Source organism: Pyxicephalus adspersus, chromosome 2, assembly GCF_032062135.1.
Source record: "Pyxicephalus adspersus chromosome 2, UCB_Pads_2.0, whole genome shotgun sequence".
Taxonomy (NCBI): Eukaryota; Metazoa; Chordata; class Amphibia; order Anura; family Pyxicephalidae; genus Pyxicephalus; species Pyxicephalus adspersus.
This window is the reverse complement of record NC_092859.1, coordinates 121,300,426-121,313,174: the sequence shown is the minus strand read 5'-3', so window position 1 is coordinate 121,313,174 and position 12,749 is coordinate 121,300,426. Positions and strand designations below refer to the sequence as shown.

Sequence of the window (12,749 nt, the reverse complement as noted above, 5' to 3'; positions counted from 1 at the left end):
TTCAGAATATTTTTTTCTTCATTTCCCTTCTCTAAAAACTGGTGCGTCTTATGGTCCGAAAAATACGGTATATTATTTTCTTACACCCCTTTGGTTGTGGCTTTATCATTTCAGAGATGCCGGAGGGTCCCGAGCTCCATCTTGCCAGTCTCTTTGTGAACAAAGTTTGTGCCGGCTTGCACTTTGCAGGCAAGGTGGAAAAATCTGCAGTCAGTAAAAATCCAGAAGTTCCATTCAGCTGCCCAAAGTACACCATCAGTGCTGTGTCTCGAGGAAAAGAAGTCAAACTGATTCTCACTCCAGCGTCCGATAAAAATGAAGCTGCCTGCATTGTTTTCAGGTTTGGCATGTCGGGAAGTTTTAAATTCACTACAGAGGATGAACTTCACAAGCATGCTCACCTGCGCTTCTACACCAAGGATAAAACACGACGTGTTCTCAGCTTTGTCGATCCACGCCGTTTTGGAAGCTGGGAGTTTAATGGCTCGTGGCAACCAGAGCGTGGCCCTTGTGTGATGATGGAATATGAAAAGTTCAGGTGAGTCTGGAGCCACAGAAATGCCATATCTGCATGGCTTATTTGCTGTAACGTGCTCATTTTGTGAAGATTTTTTTGTAATAAATTTTATGTTATGGATAATAGTGTTAGGGCAGAATTACCACCTGAGTAATATATATGGCGGCTGCCAGTTCTCCAGGGCATAAAGACTACACAGATTTTTTTACACAGAGATGAAGGGAAAAATAAATTCTAAATAGTTGGTACTATAAAGCACAATCCACTTAATACATGTCAATATTTTAATTTATTTAGCTGTGCTACAGTCTATTCAAGATAAATAAGCTACCCTAACACGGTATGCCTGAACATATTTGGGCATATTTACAGTTTATAAATATTATTAATTTTACAATGTATTAGTATAGCACCGACATATTACACATGGCTGTACAAAGTCCATAGTCATGTCACTAGCTGTCCCTCAAAGGGGCTCACAATGTCCCTACCAATAGTCATATATCTTTAATACAGTCTAAGGTCAGTTTTGAGGGGAAGCCAATTAACCTAACTGCATGTTTTTGGAATGTGGAAGCAAACAAGTGGAGAACTTGCAAACTCCATGCAGATAGTGTCCTGGCCGAGATTCAGGCGTGGGACCCAGTGCTGCAAAGGCAAGAGTGCTATCCGCTGAGCCAGCATGCTAGTTGCTGTTATTGAAAACACACGCACCAGGAAGATTTATATACAGTGAATGTTTGAATGTTACATTCACTGCTTCATAAATAAATTCCATTGTCTAAAACATGTGCAGTAATACAATGCAAGGTGTGAAAGGGCTATCTAAGTGTAGTTTACAAAGGTTGGATCCTATTGTGACAGCAGAGGTGCAGAACACTTAAGCTACGTACACACTTCCAATTTTTATCGTTGGTGAACGACCAACGATCCTGCACGATATCTGCGAACGATCGTATGGCACCGATCCTGTACCTACAGATAACAACACGATCGTTCAAAGATATTGTACACACGATAGATGCGATCGTTTGAACGATACAGGAAGTGACGTGCTTCACAGGAAGTGAGCGAACGTTCGTTCACCGCGCATGCTCAGACCATGGACGATCACTGAACGACCGTAAACACGATAGATGGTCAACGATCGTCGTCCAATCCAATCCGCCGGTCCGGTCGTTCATTTCCAACGACTATCCTCGTTCGTCGGTGTCGTTGGTTACTTTTTTTACGAACGATTTTTGGCCAATCGGTCGTTCGTCGTTCGTTCGTCGTTCATTTCCAACGATAAAAATTGGAAGTGTGTACGCAGCTTTAGGCTATGTACACAGGTTCAATAATTGTCATTGGAAAGGATCTTTCACAATCCTTTCCAATGACTAACAACTGCACGATGCACAAACGACTGCTGTACATACAGCACCGTTCTGCTCTATGGAGAGGGGAGGGGGGGAATGGCAGAGTGCCACCCTGCTGCACTCTCTACCCTTCACTTGCATTACGATCGTACACACGTCAGATTCTCATTCAGGGCCGATATCGGACCAGAATCTGGCGTGTGTATGATCATTACCATTGCACGTGTGTACCCAGCCTTGTTCCTGGCAGATTCAGTAACAATACTGCCCTAAGAAAAGAGCCATTGCTGAGGGCAGATATGATTGTGCTCTGTCCCAGCGTAGAAGTTCCAAGTATTCAGGCATAGTAAAACGAAGCAGATTTTAGATAATTTATTTTATACAATTTCCTGTCCTATAAAACAATCTGATCAGAATTATTCATCAGCTGACTGATCATAGGAGAGAGATTTATGAAGGGTTTGATCAGTTGTGGATTAATCAGACCTATCTATAAATCTTGAATGAATATCCACAAGTTGTCTTTCATGTAGGAATGATCTAGTACATCTAATCAGACTTGACTTTATTTTCCTTGCAATAAAATTAGAAGAGTAGAATATCATACAAGTACTTTCATTCAAAGCAGAATACCAGAGGGAGTCGGCATTAGGACTAGATATATGGAGAACATCTAAGCCTTACCTGTATTATTCTGTTAATTGGATGTCTCGCTGTGCGATTTATCTGAATACATGTTTCTGTTCAGATGCATAAAAATTGTACTCATTAAAAAAAAAAGTTCATAAAAGCAGTTGAATCGCTGTCTTTATTAGTCTGTCATTTGCAACCCCTATTTATTGTACAGCACTGCGTAATATGATGGCGCTATATAAATCCTGTTTATTATTAATAATAATAATAAAAATAAAGGGTTGCTCCAGCCGCAGTGCTGCAAGAATCAGGAACAGCCCTTAGCAGGACTTCATTTTAATATTGTACATCCAGCATATTGTATGATTTCGCTGGTTGTGTATGTATGTATGTCCTGTGTGTATACACTCTATTATTTTAAACATTTTGGCAATTTTACTCTAGGGAGAATGTTTTGAAGAACTTGTCTGACAAAGCATTTGACAAGCCAATATGTGAAGCTTTGCTGAACCAGAAATATTTCAACGGAGTTGGCAATTACTTGCGGGCAGAGATCTTGTATCGGTAAGCAGTTTTAGGATGATTGGATTATCATTTGTAGTTATATAAAGGAGATGTAACTCTCAACTCTGTGCCTAAAGTACAGGAAAATGAAATGTTCGCTTTCATGCGGCATGATGGTTAGCACGCAGTCTGCATTGATTTTGTATGTTCTGAGTTTGTATATGTTTTTCCCTGGCACTTCTAATTTCCAAAAACATACTGGCAGGTAAACTAGCTTCCCCATAAATTGTCCTTGGACTCTATCATAGATATTAGAGCAGCCTTTCTCAATCTTTTTAACATTGGGGAAACCCTTGAAATAACTTTTAGGTCTCAGGGAACCCTTACTAAAAGTACTATATTATATCCACATGTCAGGGTACATTAGTGTGGTGATCATTAGGGAGAATGCATCTTACATTGCTGGGCATTGGGAATAATGTTACCATTAAAGATAGCCTAAAAGATTTTTGGTGTCACTAAAACTGACCTGACAGGCACAAATTTCCTATTGCTCAAGTAACCCCAACACCTAGCACGCTCCAGGGGAACCTGGTTGAGAAACCTTCTAGAGGGACATTTAGTTACTTGCCTAAGTGCTGTGTAATGGTGATGGTTCATAAATACATAATATTTTTTTACACCATTCTGGTCATTATTTACTCCTCTAAGTATTTTGATTTTAAGGATTTTCTTTTTTTTTTTTTTTGCCAGGTTGCACATTCCACCATTCATGCCAGCTCGTGCAGTCCTGGAGGCTGTAAAGCATCAGAATCAGGTCAGAAGAGACATGGATACTATTGTGACTTATTATTTCTAAAAAAAAGAAAAAATAATGTACCTGGTGTTGATGCTAATATTTAAATATTGGTTTTTGGTTGTAGATTTTTATAATTGGTTTCTTTTTTTCACAGAATGGGGACCTTTCACTCAGCAAGAAACTTAAAATTAAGAAAGAAAATCCAGACATTTTACAGCTCTGCCATTTGGTTCCATTGGAGGTGATTAATCTGGGTATGTGAAGAATTGCAGGTTTATTTACTTAGTTTTTACAGACCACTACGACTTTGCAAGCCTGAGTGCACAGCACAACTTCCCGCCATGTCCGCTTGTTCCAGATAATGAACACTGTTATTATCATTACATTACATTACATTATGTTATTACATTATTATTACATATTACATTATGTTATTACATGGACCCTTAGCTATCACGAACTTCCAGTAAACATGTGGCTTGACTTATCTGCTTATTGCTTATCTGCTTCTGTACTGTGATTACAGAACACCCAGTCTGGTAAGGTAGAAACTCAGGACAATATCCCAGCCACATTAGTGCTTAGGGTCACTTAGTGGGGCACCTGTCCATTTTGGAGCAGTGATTGAGGAGGGAGGAGACCGCTGCTGCTACTGAGACTGATTCCATATCCAAATAGGTTAAAGTGGAAGTACACCCAAAACAAAAAAAATCACACTTTTAATCCTGCAGATTAGTCAATCCGTCGGGCAGTTTCTTCCATCGGGTCCCACGTCATCCCGGAATCGGACGACATCTCCTCTCTTCTTCCGTGTTGTTTCTACATCACCTGATCTCGCACTGCGCAGGTGCGAGATTGGGTGACGTAGATCGAGAAAAAATGTTTTTTTCCCTATTAATGAAAGGGCTCCTTCTGCACATGCCCAAGATGCTGAGGCATGCGCAGACAGCCAAGAGCTTCCCGGGAGGCGTGACATAGTTATCCTGGGAGGCTCTGTGCTGCCATTCATTCTTCATGGGCAATCAAGAATTGAGTGAGGCAGTGTTGCACCCCTTTTTTTTTTTGCACTAAAAAAAAAAATTACTTTAAATAAAAGGGTTGTCTACTGTTCTATGTAAGGTAAAAATTCTGAGTTTAGGTATGCGTTATTTGGAACCTGCAGTGGTAAATTTAGTTTAACTGTGTATATGAATGTGTCTTTGGATGTGTGACTGTGTAGGTGTATGTATAATAGGATTTTTAGTAAGGACTGTTATCATACATTGTAGTGATATACAAACAATGCAGTAGTAGAGCTATCATTAATATGATTAATTAAACTTACATCATAGAGTCCTTCAATGTTTTCAAGGTAAAGTACATGTTCTCTCAAGTAAAATAAGTATCTCTTCTTGCTGTGAAAAGAAAATCTTCTGCTACCAACCTAGACAGCCAGGATCAAATACATACTAAATATTATTAGTGTTCTAAGTGAACACTTAGAAGGCAATAGTGCGCTCTGTTAGTCACTGATGAAAACCTCCACTTGTTCCATTTTGAGTTATACTATATACACTATTGAGTTATACATATACATATACATTTTGAGTTATACTATATTGAGTTATACATATACACTATATAATATTACTTCTTGTATTGAGACTGTAGACTTCTTCAGGGCCAAGTCATGCTATTAAAATTGTAGCAGCTACTAATCTTCTTAATTTCTCTGGTGTTTTAGAATGAATCAGAACTGCAGCTGACCGCAATACTTCAGTATGCAGCTACAAATTGTTAGTGTGTCATGATTGTCAATCCCTGTGATGGGTAACATAAGTAACTTTCCTATTTGTACAAATCACTTCCAAAAAAAAAAATACTATTGTGGCATAGGCTTTCAACAAACCTTTTGTTTATGTTGAAAAAAGTACAAGGTTCCCTTAACCCCCCACACACACACTCTGCTTTAAAGCACCATGTTCTGATCTGTTCTTTCCCCTGTGTCATTGTGTTTTAAACACATCTGTAATAAAATGACTATTAATACCAAATTACAAAATGTATGTACCATAGGAGGTAAAGGTTATGACCCTGAACATGCAGATGGCTACTCTGCCTTTGAGAAGTGGCTGCAGTGTTACTTTGTTCCTGGAATGAAGTCAATGAAAGACAGCAATGGAAGGACCATCTGGTTTGAGGTAGGAGTCCAAATATCTCATAAATATGATCATATTATGTCTGATGTCTGCACAATCCGGAGCTAGTAAAATTATTGGTCCGTGGATCTGAAAAAATTGGTGACCGCTGGTCTAATACCGGTGAACTAGGAACACACTGGGTTCAGTGTCAGCATTGAGGTCATGGCTCTTTCTTTTATAACATATATGATGTTTTTGTTTGCTTTAATGGAAAATGTAGAGTTTGAGTTTCCTATATTGTCTTATTATAGGGGGATCCAGGTCCACTGACACCAAAAGGTGAGCTTACATTGCTTTTACTACCTATTCCATCTAATAGTAAGATTTGCACATATTGTCTTTGATCTTTTCTGTTCATCTGTTCATCTTGTTCTGTTCATGTAAAGAACACGTGGATTTTTAGAAAGGAATTGCAACTTGTTTGCAATTATTAATAAATAAAAAGTTTTTTTTCTCCATTGGGCATTAGTGCAATGGTTTATTAAAATAAAATCCTGTATGTGTTGTGTGCCTCTCCATTATGGAAATTCTTTATTTTTTTAAAATATTTCTTTTCCACTAAATGAAAATAAATAAACACAAAAGCATGTTGAGAACTTGGTTATGCACATGAATCCACTTGTATCTGCACTGGTTAATGGGCCTAACTTTCACTTTAAATTAGCTAAATACATCCTTGGTAAAGCAAAACAAAAGGTGTCCCAAGTAGAAAAGTTCTTCTAGCATTCTGCAGAGTATGAACCTTGCTCTCTGTGTGGAAGCAGTGGTATCAGTGTAGAGGTCTGTACTATTGATCTGCAAGCAGCAAAGCTTCTTCTCCCTTTTGATTTGAGAACTCAGACTTAGTAAGGGCATGTTGGACCTCTGCAGAGAGATCACTGCTTACACACACATTTAAAAAAGTTCCAATCTACAGCATGCTGGCAGGTGACAGGATTTTATACTAAGGGTTTGGCTGATTTGAAGAGAACTAACTGAAAGACTTTTTAACATCTTTTGATGCATTTGTGCATATATTCCAGCACCTGAACCTTGCTGATTACGCTTAATAAAATAATAACTTGATCTTCCAGGAAGCAAAGCAAAAAAACAACAGAAAACTAAAGCTGACAACAAACCAGTCAAGGTATGTGCTGTAGTAGGAAATACTACGTAACTGCTCATGTAATTGTGTTATACTAGCACAAGTCAAAACGTTTTGGTTAAAGCCGATGTCAGTTTTTTTTCCATCAGTATCTACCGTATTCAGAATGATTTTTTTCTCACTTTCTGTTCTGTAGACCCAATGAGAAATTAGAGAATATATTTCCAGTGTGTAGGGAAAATCCTATATTGTACAGTTGTCACTGAAACAAATGTCCCTAATGGAAGATTTCCCGTTCTGGTGGCAACTCAAATTTTTGGATTTTCCCTCCCTTTTATTCCTTGTGATCCAGACAGTTAAATGGAGTAAATGTTCCTAATAGGGATAAAAGTAGCAATAAAAACCTAATAGTGGTTCTATTCCTGACCACTTCTAAAAAATAGTTTTGCCCTTATTGATACTTTAAAAGTCCAGTTCTAGCTTTGCAGAGACCCTCCTCCCCCACGCATTACAAATAAAATCAATCTCCCTTAAATCATGCTGTCTTCATCAATATGGGATCCATGACCTTATAATGGGTGCCGTTCTTTGCAGAGCTCCCTTCCAACCAGGATATGGCTTTATTGCAAAGCGCATATGCATATATCACTGGTTCCAAAATAAGGATTGTAATTTATAAGTGGAAAGGTTTCATTTTATTTAATGGTTAGAATGTAGATGAAGAGAAAAAGAAATGACCAGGGATAAAGTTCTGCTTGTGTGATCAACTCGGAATTCAGCCACATTTAAAGGCTTTTTTAGGGCTGTTCTAGGTTTATGCAGACACCCTCCTCAATTTCTCTTTACCACATCCTAGGCAGCCATTTACACACAATCCACTTTCTGGCAAAAGCAAATCCCTGCTCAATTAATAGAAATATAATAACAGAAAGGTGGACATGCTCTCCACACTTCATTCCCTGATTGTTTATTTGTTATCTTGCTAGGTTGAGAAGACTGCATCTAAAAGAAAAGCTGCTAAGGAAAGTTCAGCGGTTGTGAAGCAAGAGCAAAATAAGGAGATAAATAACGAAGCAGAAGGAGAAACAAAAGCAAAAAGGAAAAGAAGTGTAAAGATTGAAAATGTGGTCAAAGAAGAGAAAACAAAGGTTGGACAGAGAGCAAAGCGAATACCGAGAGGGGAGAAAACAAACCAAGATACTGACAAGGATGTCAGCGGGAGATCGTCTCTTCGAGGTTCTGCAAGGAAAACCCCTTCTAAGAAGAGCAGAGCAACATTACAACAGACCGAGGATGCTGAAACTCCGAAACCAAGATCTAGGAGGCTGAAATCTGATATGTCACAAAATTCTCCAAAACCTAGACCACAGAGGCTAAAGTCTGCCATGAACTCCACACCGAAAAATTCTCCTAAGGTGAAAAAAAGAGCACAAAGAAAAAAAGGTGAGTTCTGAATTGTTTTGTATTTTGCTTTGGGAGATAAAATAAATACTTGGTGGTATGCTAATGATAATGTGTTACTATCATAATCAATAAAAATATTTTTACCTGTCGGATGATCACTACTTGTATAAACCAGAATCCAATGCTAGTGTAGACTGTAATTACCTTATAGACAGTCCAGTATATTTTTCTAAATATTTAATATTTGACTAATGTGTTACACTCCTTGTCATTTTTTATAAATATTATGTAAGGCTGTGTTCACACTAGTCATGAGGTTGCAGTTACAGCTTCCTCTTGCTACTGAACCACTGCCCCTGCAGCGATGCTACATGTATCTTCTCCCCGCAGCAGCCCCATAGAGAATTGATGGGGCTGCAGTGAGCAAGACAGTACCACTCACTGCTGTTTCCAGTCAAACGTGCTGGTTCTGGTTCTAGTGCTGTTGTGCCAGAAGCCACATGGGATAACAGGATCCTGAAGCAGGTCTGAACCAGACACTGAAGTTTTACTAGCACATGACTATCATATTCAAGGAAGAAGCTTTCTCTTTTAAATTCCACCTTCAGGACCTCGAACAGCAAAAAGTAAGCTGCATGCATTTCCACGCAAAAATCTTGGTCCTCGTCCAACTAACTTCGGGGGATTAGATTAGAAATATCTGTAGTGTCTTTAAATTAAAAAAAAAGACTGATGTTGGTAAAGTCCAAGTCTCACCACATATTGGGACTGATTTATTAAAGCTCTCCAAGCCTGGAGAGGATACACTTTCATCAGTGAAGCTGGGTGATCCAGCAAACATGGAATAATTTCTTCAAAGTCATTTGCTCTTTGCTGGTAATTGTTTTGAATTCTGGACCAGATCAATCCCAGGTTTGCTGGATCACCCAGCTTCACTAATGAAAGTGTATCCTGTCCAGCCTTGGAGAGCTTTAACAAGTCAGGCCCATTGTATTTAGTTTTGAATAGGTTATAGCCTTTGTCAGAGATTTATTGCTGTCTATGTCCTCAGTGGCACAATTTCCCATACCAGGGAAAAAAGTAATGAGTTATGTCTCCAACAAGGGTACAGACAAAAACATATTTTATTAGAAAAGTTAGAACCTTTGATAGCATAAATATTTTGACATAAATATATGGACAAATATATGTCAGACAGCTTTAATTATAAATCAAACCTTTAATCTTCATAATTCTAACAGGCAATATTTTGTTTTCTTTCCAGCTGTGTGTAATGCAGAAGACAAGTCTTAGCTGACAGATGCCGTCAGCCTGGTGCAAAGAGGAGTTTTTTGTCCTTAATAAATAGAATTCATATTTTTTATGTATGTTTTAAATGTAAATCGGCTTTTAATTAATTTGGAATTTTTATAACAGATTTTTTAAAAAAATAAAAGAAAAGATAGAAAGATTTGTATATGTTTAATAAAATACATTTTTTTATCATTGTCTAAATTTCACTTGTTCAGATTTTGTGATATTTTACCTATACAGTTAGTAGTGCAAGTGTAATAAAATGATTACACATAGTCTAGAAAAGTAAAAGTGAGATTTGGTATGGTCTCAAAGATATGCATTTGGTTGAGGTGTTGAACAATTGAGCTGCATATTTCAGTAAATTCCTGGAAACAAGAAACAATCTAACCACTTAAAAAAACAAAGGTTGTATAACTAATAAATTCAATATTCTCTCTACACCCCAATCTTTTTATAACATTGTTTATTTAATATTTTATATTCAAAATAAAGAAGGATATCTGGTTCAAATGCAACATGAATGTGTACAGAAACAAACACTAACATAGATTAGCAGAATACATTTTATTCACAGATAACCAAAAAATGGTTATATTAAGGCCAAGAATCTTGTTATGAAGCTGGATCCTTAAATAGTAGCCATGGGCTCCATGTGGATATGAATTTTCCTTTCCAATCTTGAATAATCAGTGCAAGATCCTCCAAAAGAATTATACCATTAACCCTACGAAACCATAAACTGATCAAAGATAATATGGAGCCTTTCCACAGAATCTCAACACTAACAAAATGTCTAAATATAGAGTTGAGGTAGATGGTGGGAGAGAATGTATTGTGGTGGAGGAGAAAAAATTGCTGTGTCTGATGGTATATGTGGTGAATCCGTGTGTAATGTTTTTCACCGTATTACATTCCATTCTAATTAATATATATGCTATATGGTTATATTTGAATTTAATATAATGCATTATGATGCAGAGACCTAGAAATAAAACTTGTATTTACAAACGTAAATATAAAATTTTGTGTAAACTTTATTAGCACAAATTATTCATGCGCCTAAATTTTCCGTTGGGTGACAGATGGGATTGTGGTGCTTTTGTGTGTTAATAAACCTCTGGAAACAGCACCTGTGGCACCATGGCATCTCTGGAGGCAAGACTGTGGCATAGGGCCAAAGGAAGAGTCACAGTGGCAAGGCCCATCACCTACTACCCCTTGTAGCACCTCTACCATCCTTTTTAAGCTTGACGCAAATTTTTTGTACAATTTGTAATGTCCTCGTTAGGTGAAAGGTGTGTAGCCCATGGCCTTAGGTCTTTAATTTTGTTGTGGAAAAGCAAACTTTCCCCTGGCTACAGTCACCCCAATAAACAATCTGTATTTAAAAATTCATCTAATCTTTTATGCCAGCCTAACCAAGCCGCGTCACTGAAAAAGATTTGTGGCTTGGATCTATCAATTTTTACTGCAAGATAAAACCAACATTATTTACTTCTACTGCCAAATAGGTTTTTGAACCAAAACCCATATGAATATGTTTTAGGTATTTCAGGAATATGTGAATGGTTGTGGGAATTTTAAAGTGTTTTTGCACATTCTATTTTATATACACCTTATTAAACCTTAAGGACAATGCAGGGTGGCACTGCAAAAGGAGACTCCCAAACTACAAGTCATCTGCTTTGTTCTTATTTTTTGTTGGCTGCTATTTCCACTGGTCAATACTGGTCTATTACTGCTGGATAGGAAATGATTTGTTGCAGTGTTTTTTCTCAAATCATAATGATTTATATCAGGTTCACCATCCTCCAAGGGTCAAACTATACAAAAGGTTTGGTCTTGATTGTCCCTGATGTGATTCTGAACTAATTAGTTGTTCCAGCCCCAGATTAGGTTATAATCAAGTGATAAAAGAAATAGTCAAATCAAATATATAAATACAATTTTACTCATAGTCAAAAACATTAAACGGCAAAACTAATAAGATTATTGGAGACCAAGAAAGAGGCCCTAGACAAAGTAATACTACTATATTATCATAAGTATAATGATGCAAATGTAGGGGAAAAAAAACACAATCGTCTCTGGTGCAGATGTGCTTTGCCGATAGGCTTCTTCAGGGGAGGTTGAGACAAGTAGGTCTTTTGTGACCTAAATGGAAAATATCTCTAAGCAGAGTAAAATTAAGCTTCCTTTATTACTAGTTATACATATAAATATTTATTTTTTTGTATATTATTTTTTATATCCCCTCATGTAGCCTCTTAGCCTCCTTATCCATGTAGCCTCTTATCCTATCTTATCTCATCAATGTCACTCACCTTAACTACCATAATGTCTAATGGCTTTATGTAAGAATTTCCTACAAAAAAACATTTCCCTCAAATAAATTGTATTCAATTTACATTGTGATGTATTAGTAATATGTATTTGACTTGTGTCTATTCACTGTTTTTTTTTAACCTCAATGAATATTTTGTTATGTTATGCTATGTACGTTTTTTCTCTACCTCCCCTGAGGAAGCCTATCGGCTTATATACACGCATATCCCAGGAGCCTGTGGGCTTCTTCTGTTCTTGCGTCAGATCAGGCACACGTCATATCACCTGATCTCTCGCCTGCGCTGTGAAAGTTCGGATGATTTAGGTAGAAGCGGAGAGGTGCAGGACCTACTGGAATCAGTTTGCGGAGGAATTCAAAATATAGGGGATATTTGTTTTTTTTTGTGAAAGTTCCACTTTAAAGCTGACATATCACCACAATTTTTACATTATATAAAAAGGTAGATAAAAATGTGTTTTTTTTTTCCCTGAATAACATAAAAAAAAAAAAAATATGAGAGTGCAGATCCTCCTTTGATACCTATGTCACGTGTCTTAGGAGGCTTCGGGCTGCTTAAAAATGGGGCATGCCCAAAATCAAGCATGCGCAGAATGGGCTTTTCCCAGCAATGGAAAAAAAGATCTCACA

The 12,749-nt window shown here is 37.4% G+C and overlaps 1 protein-coding gene across 1 annotated transcript in view; it reads left to right on the top strand.

The window, feature by feature from the left end:
- The window catches only part of NEIL1 (nei like DNA glycosylase 1), a 13,889-nt gene extending 3,916 nt beyond the window's left edge, over window positions 1–9,973 (top strand). The window contains exons 3-11 of the mRNA XM_072402255.1: window positions 115–538; window positions 2,953–3,072; window positions 3,766–3,829; window positions 3,966–4,065; window positions 5,867–5,991; window positions 6,243–6,270; window positions 7,065–7,117; window positions 8,062–8,518; window positions 9,744–9,973. Coding sequence (XP_072258356.1) covers window positions 117–538; window positions 2,953–3,072; window positions 3,766–3,829; window positions 3,966–4,065; window positions 5,867–5,991; window positions 6,243–6,270; window positions 7,065–7,117; window positions 8,062–8,518; window positions 9,744–9,772 — 1,398 coding nt within the window. The 5' untranslated portion in view covers window positions 115–116 and the 3' untranslated portion in view covers window positions 9,773–9,973. The remainder of the gene's footprint in view (window positions 1–114; window positions 539–2,952; window positions 3,073–3,765; window positions 3,830–3,965; window positions 4,066–5,866; window positions 5,992–6,242; window positions 6,271–7,064; window positions 7,118–8,061; window positions 8,519–9,743) is intronic.
- Window positions 9,974–12,749: the final 2,776 nt, after the last annotated feature.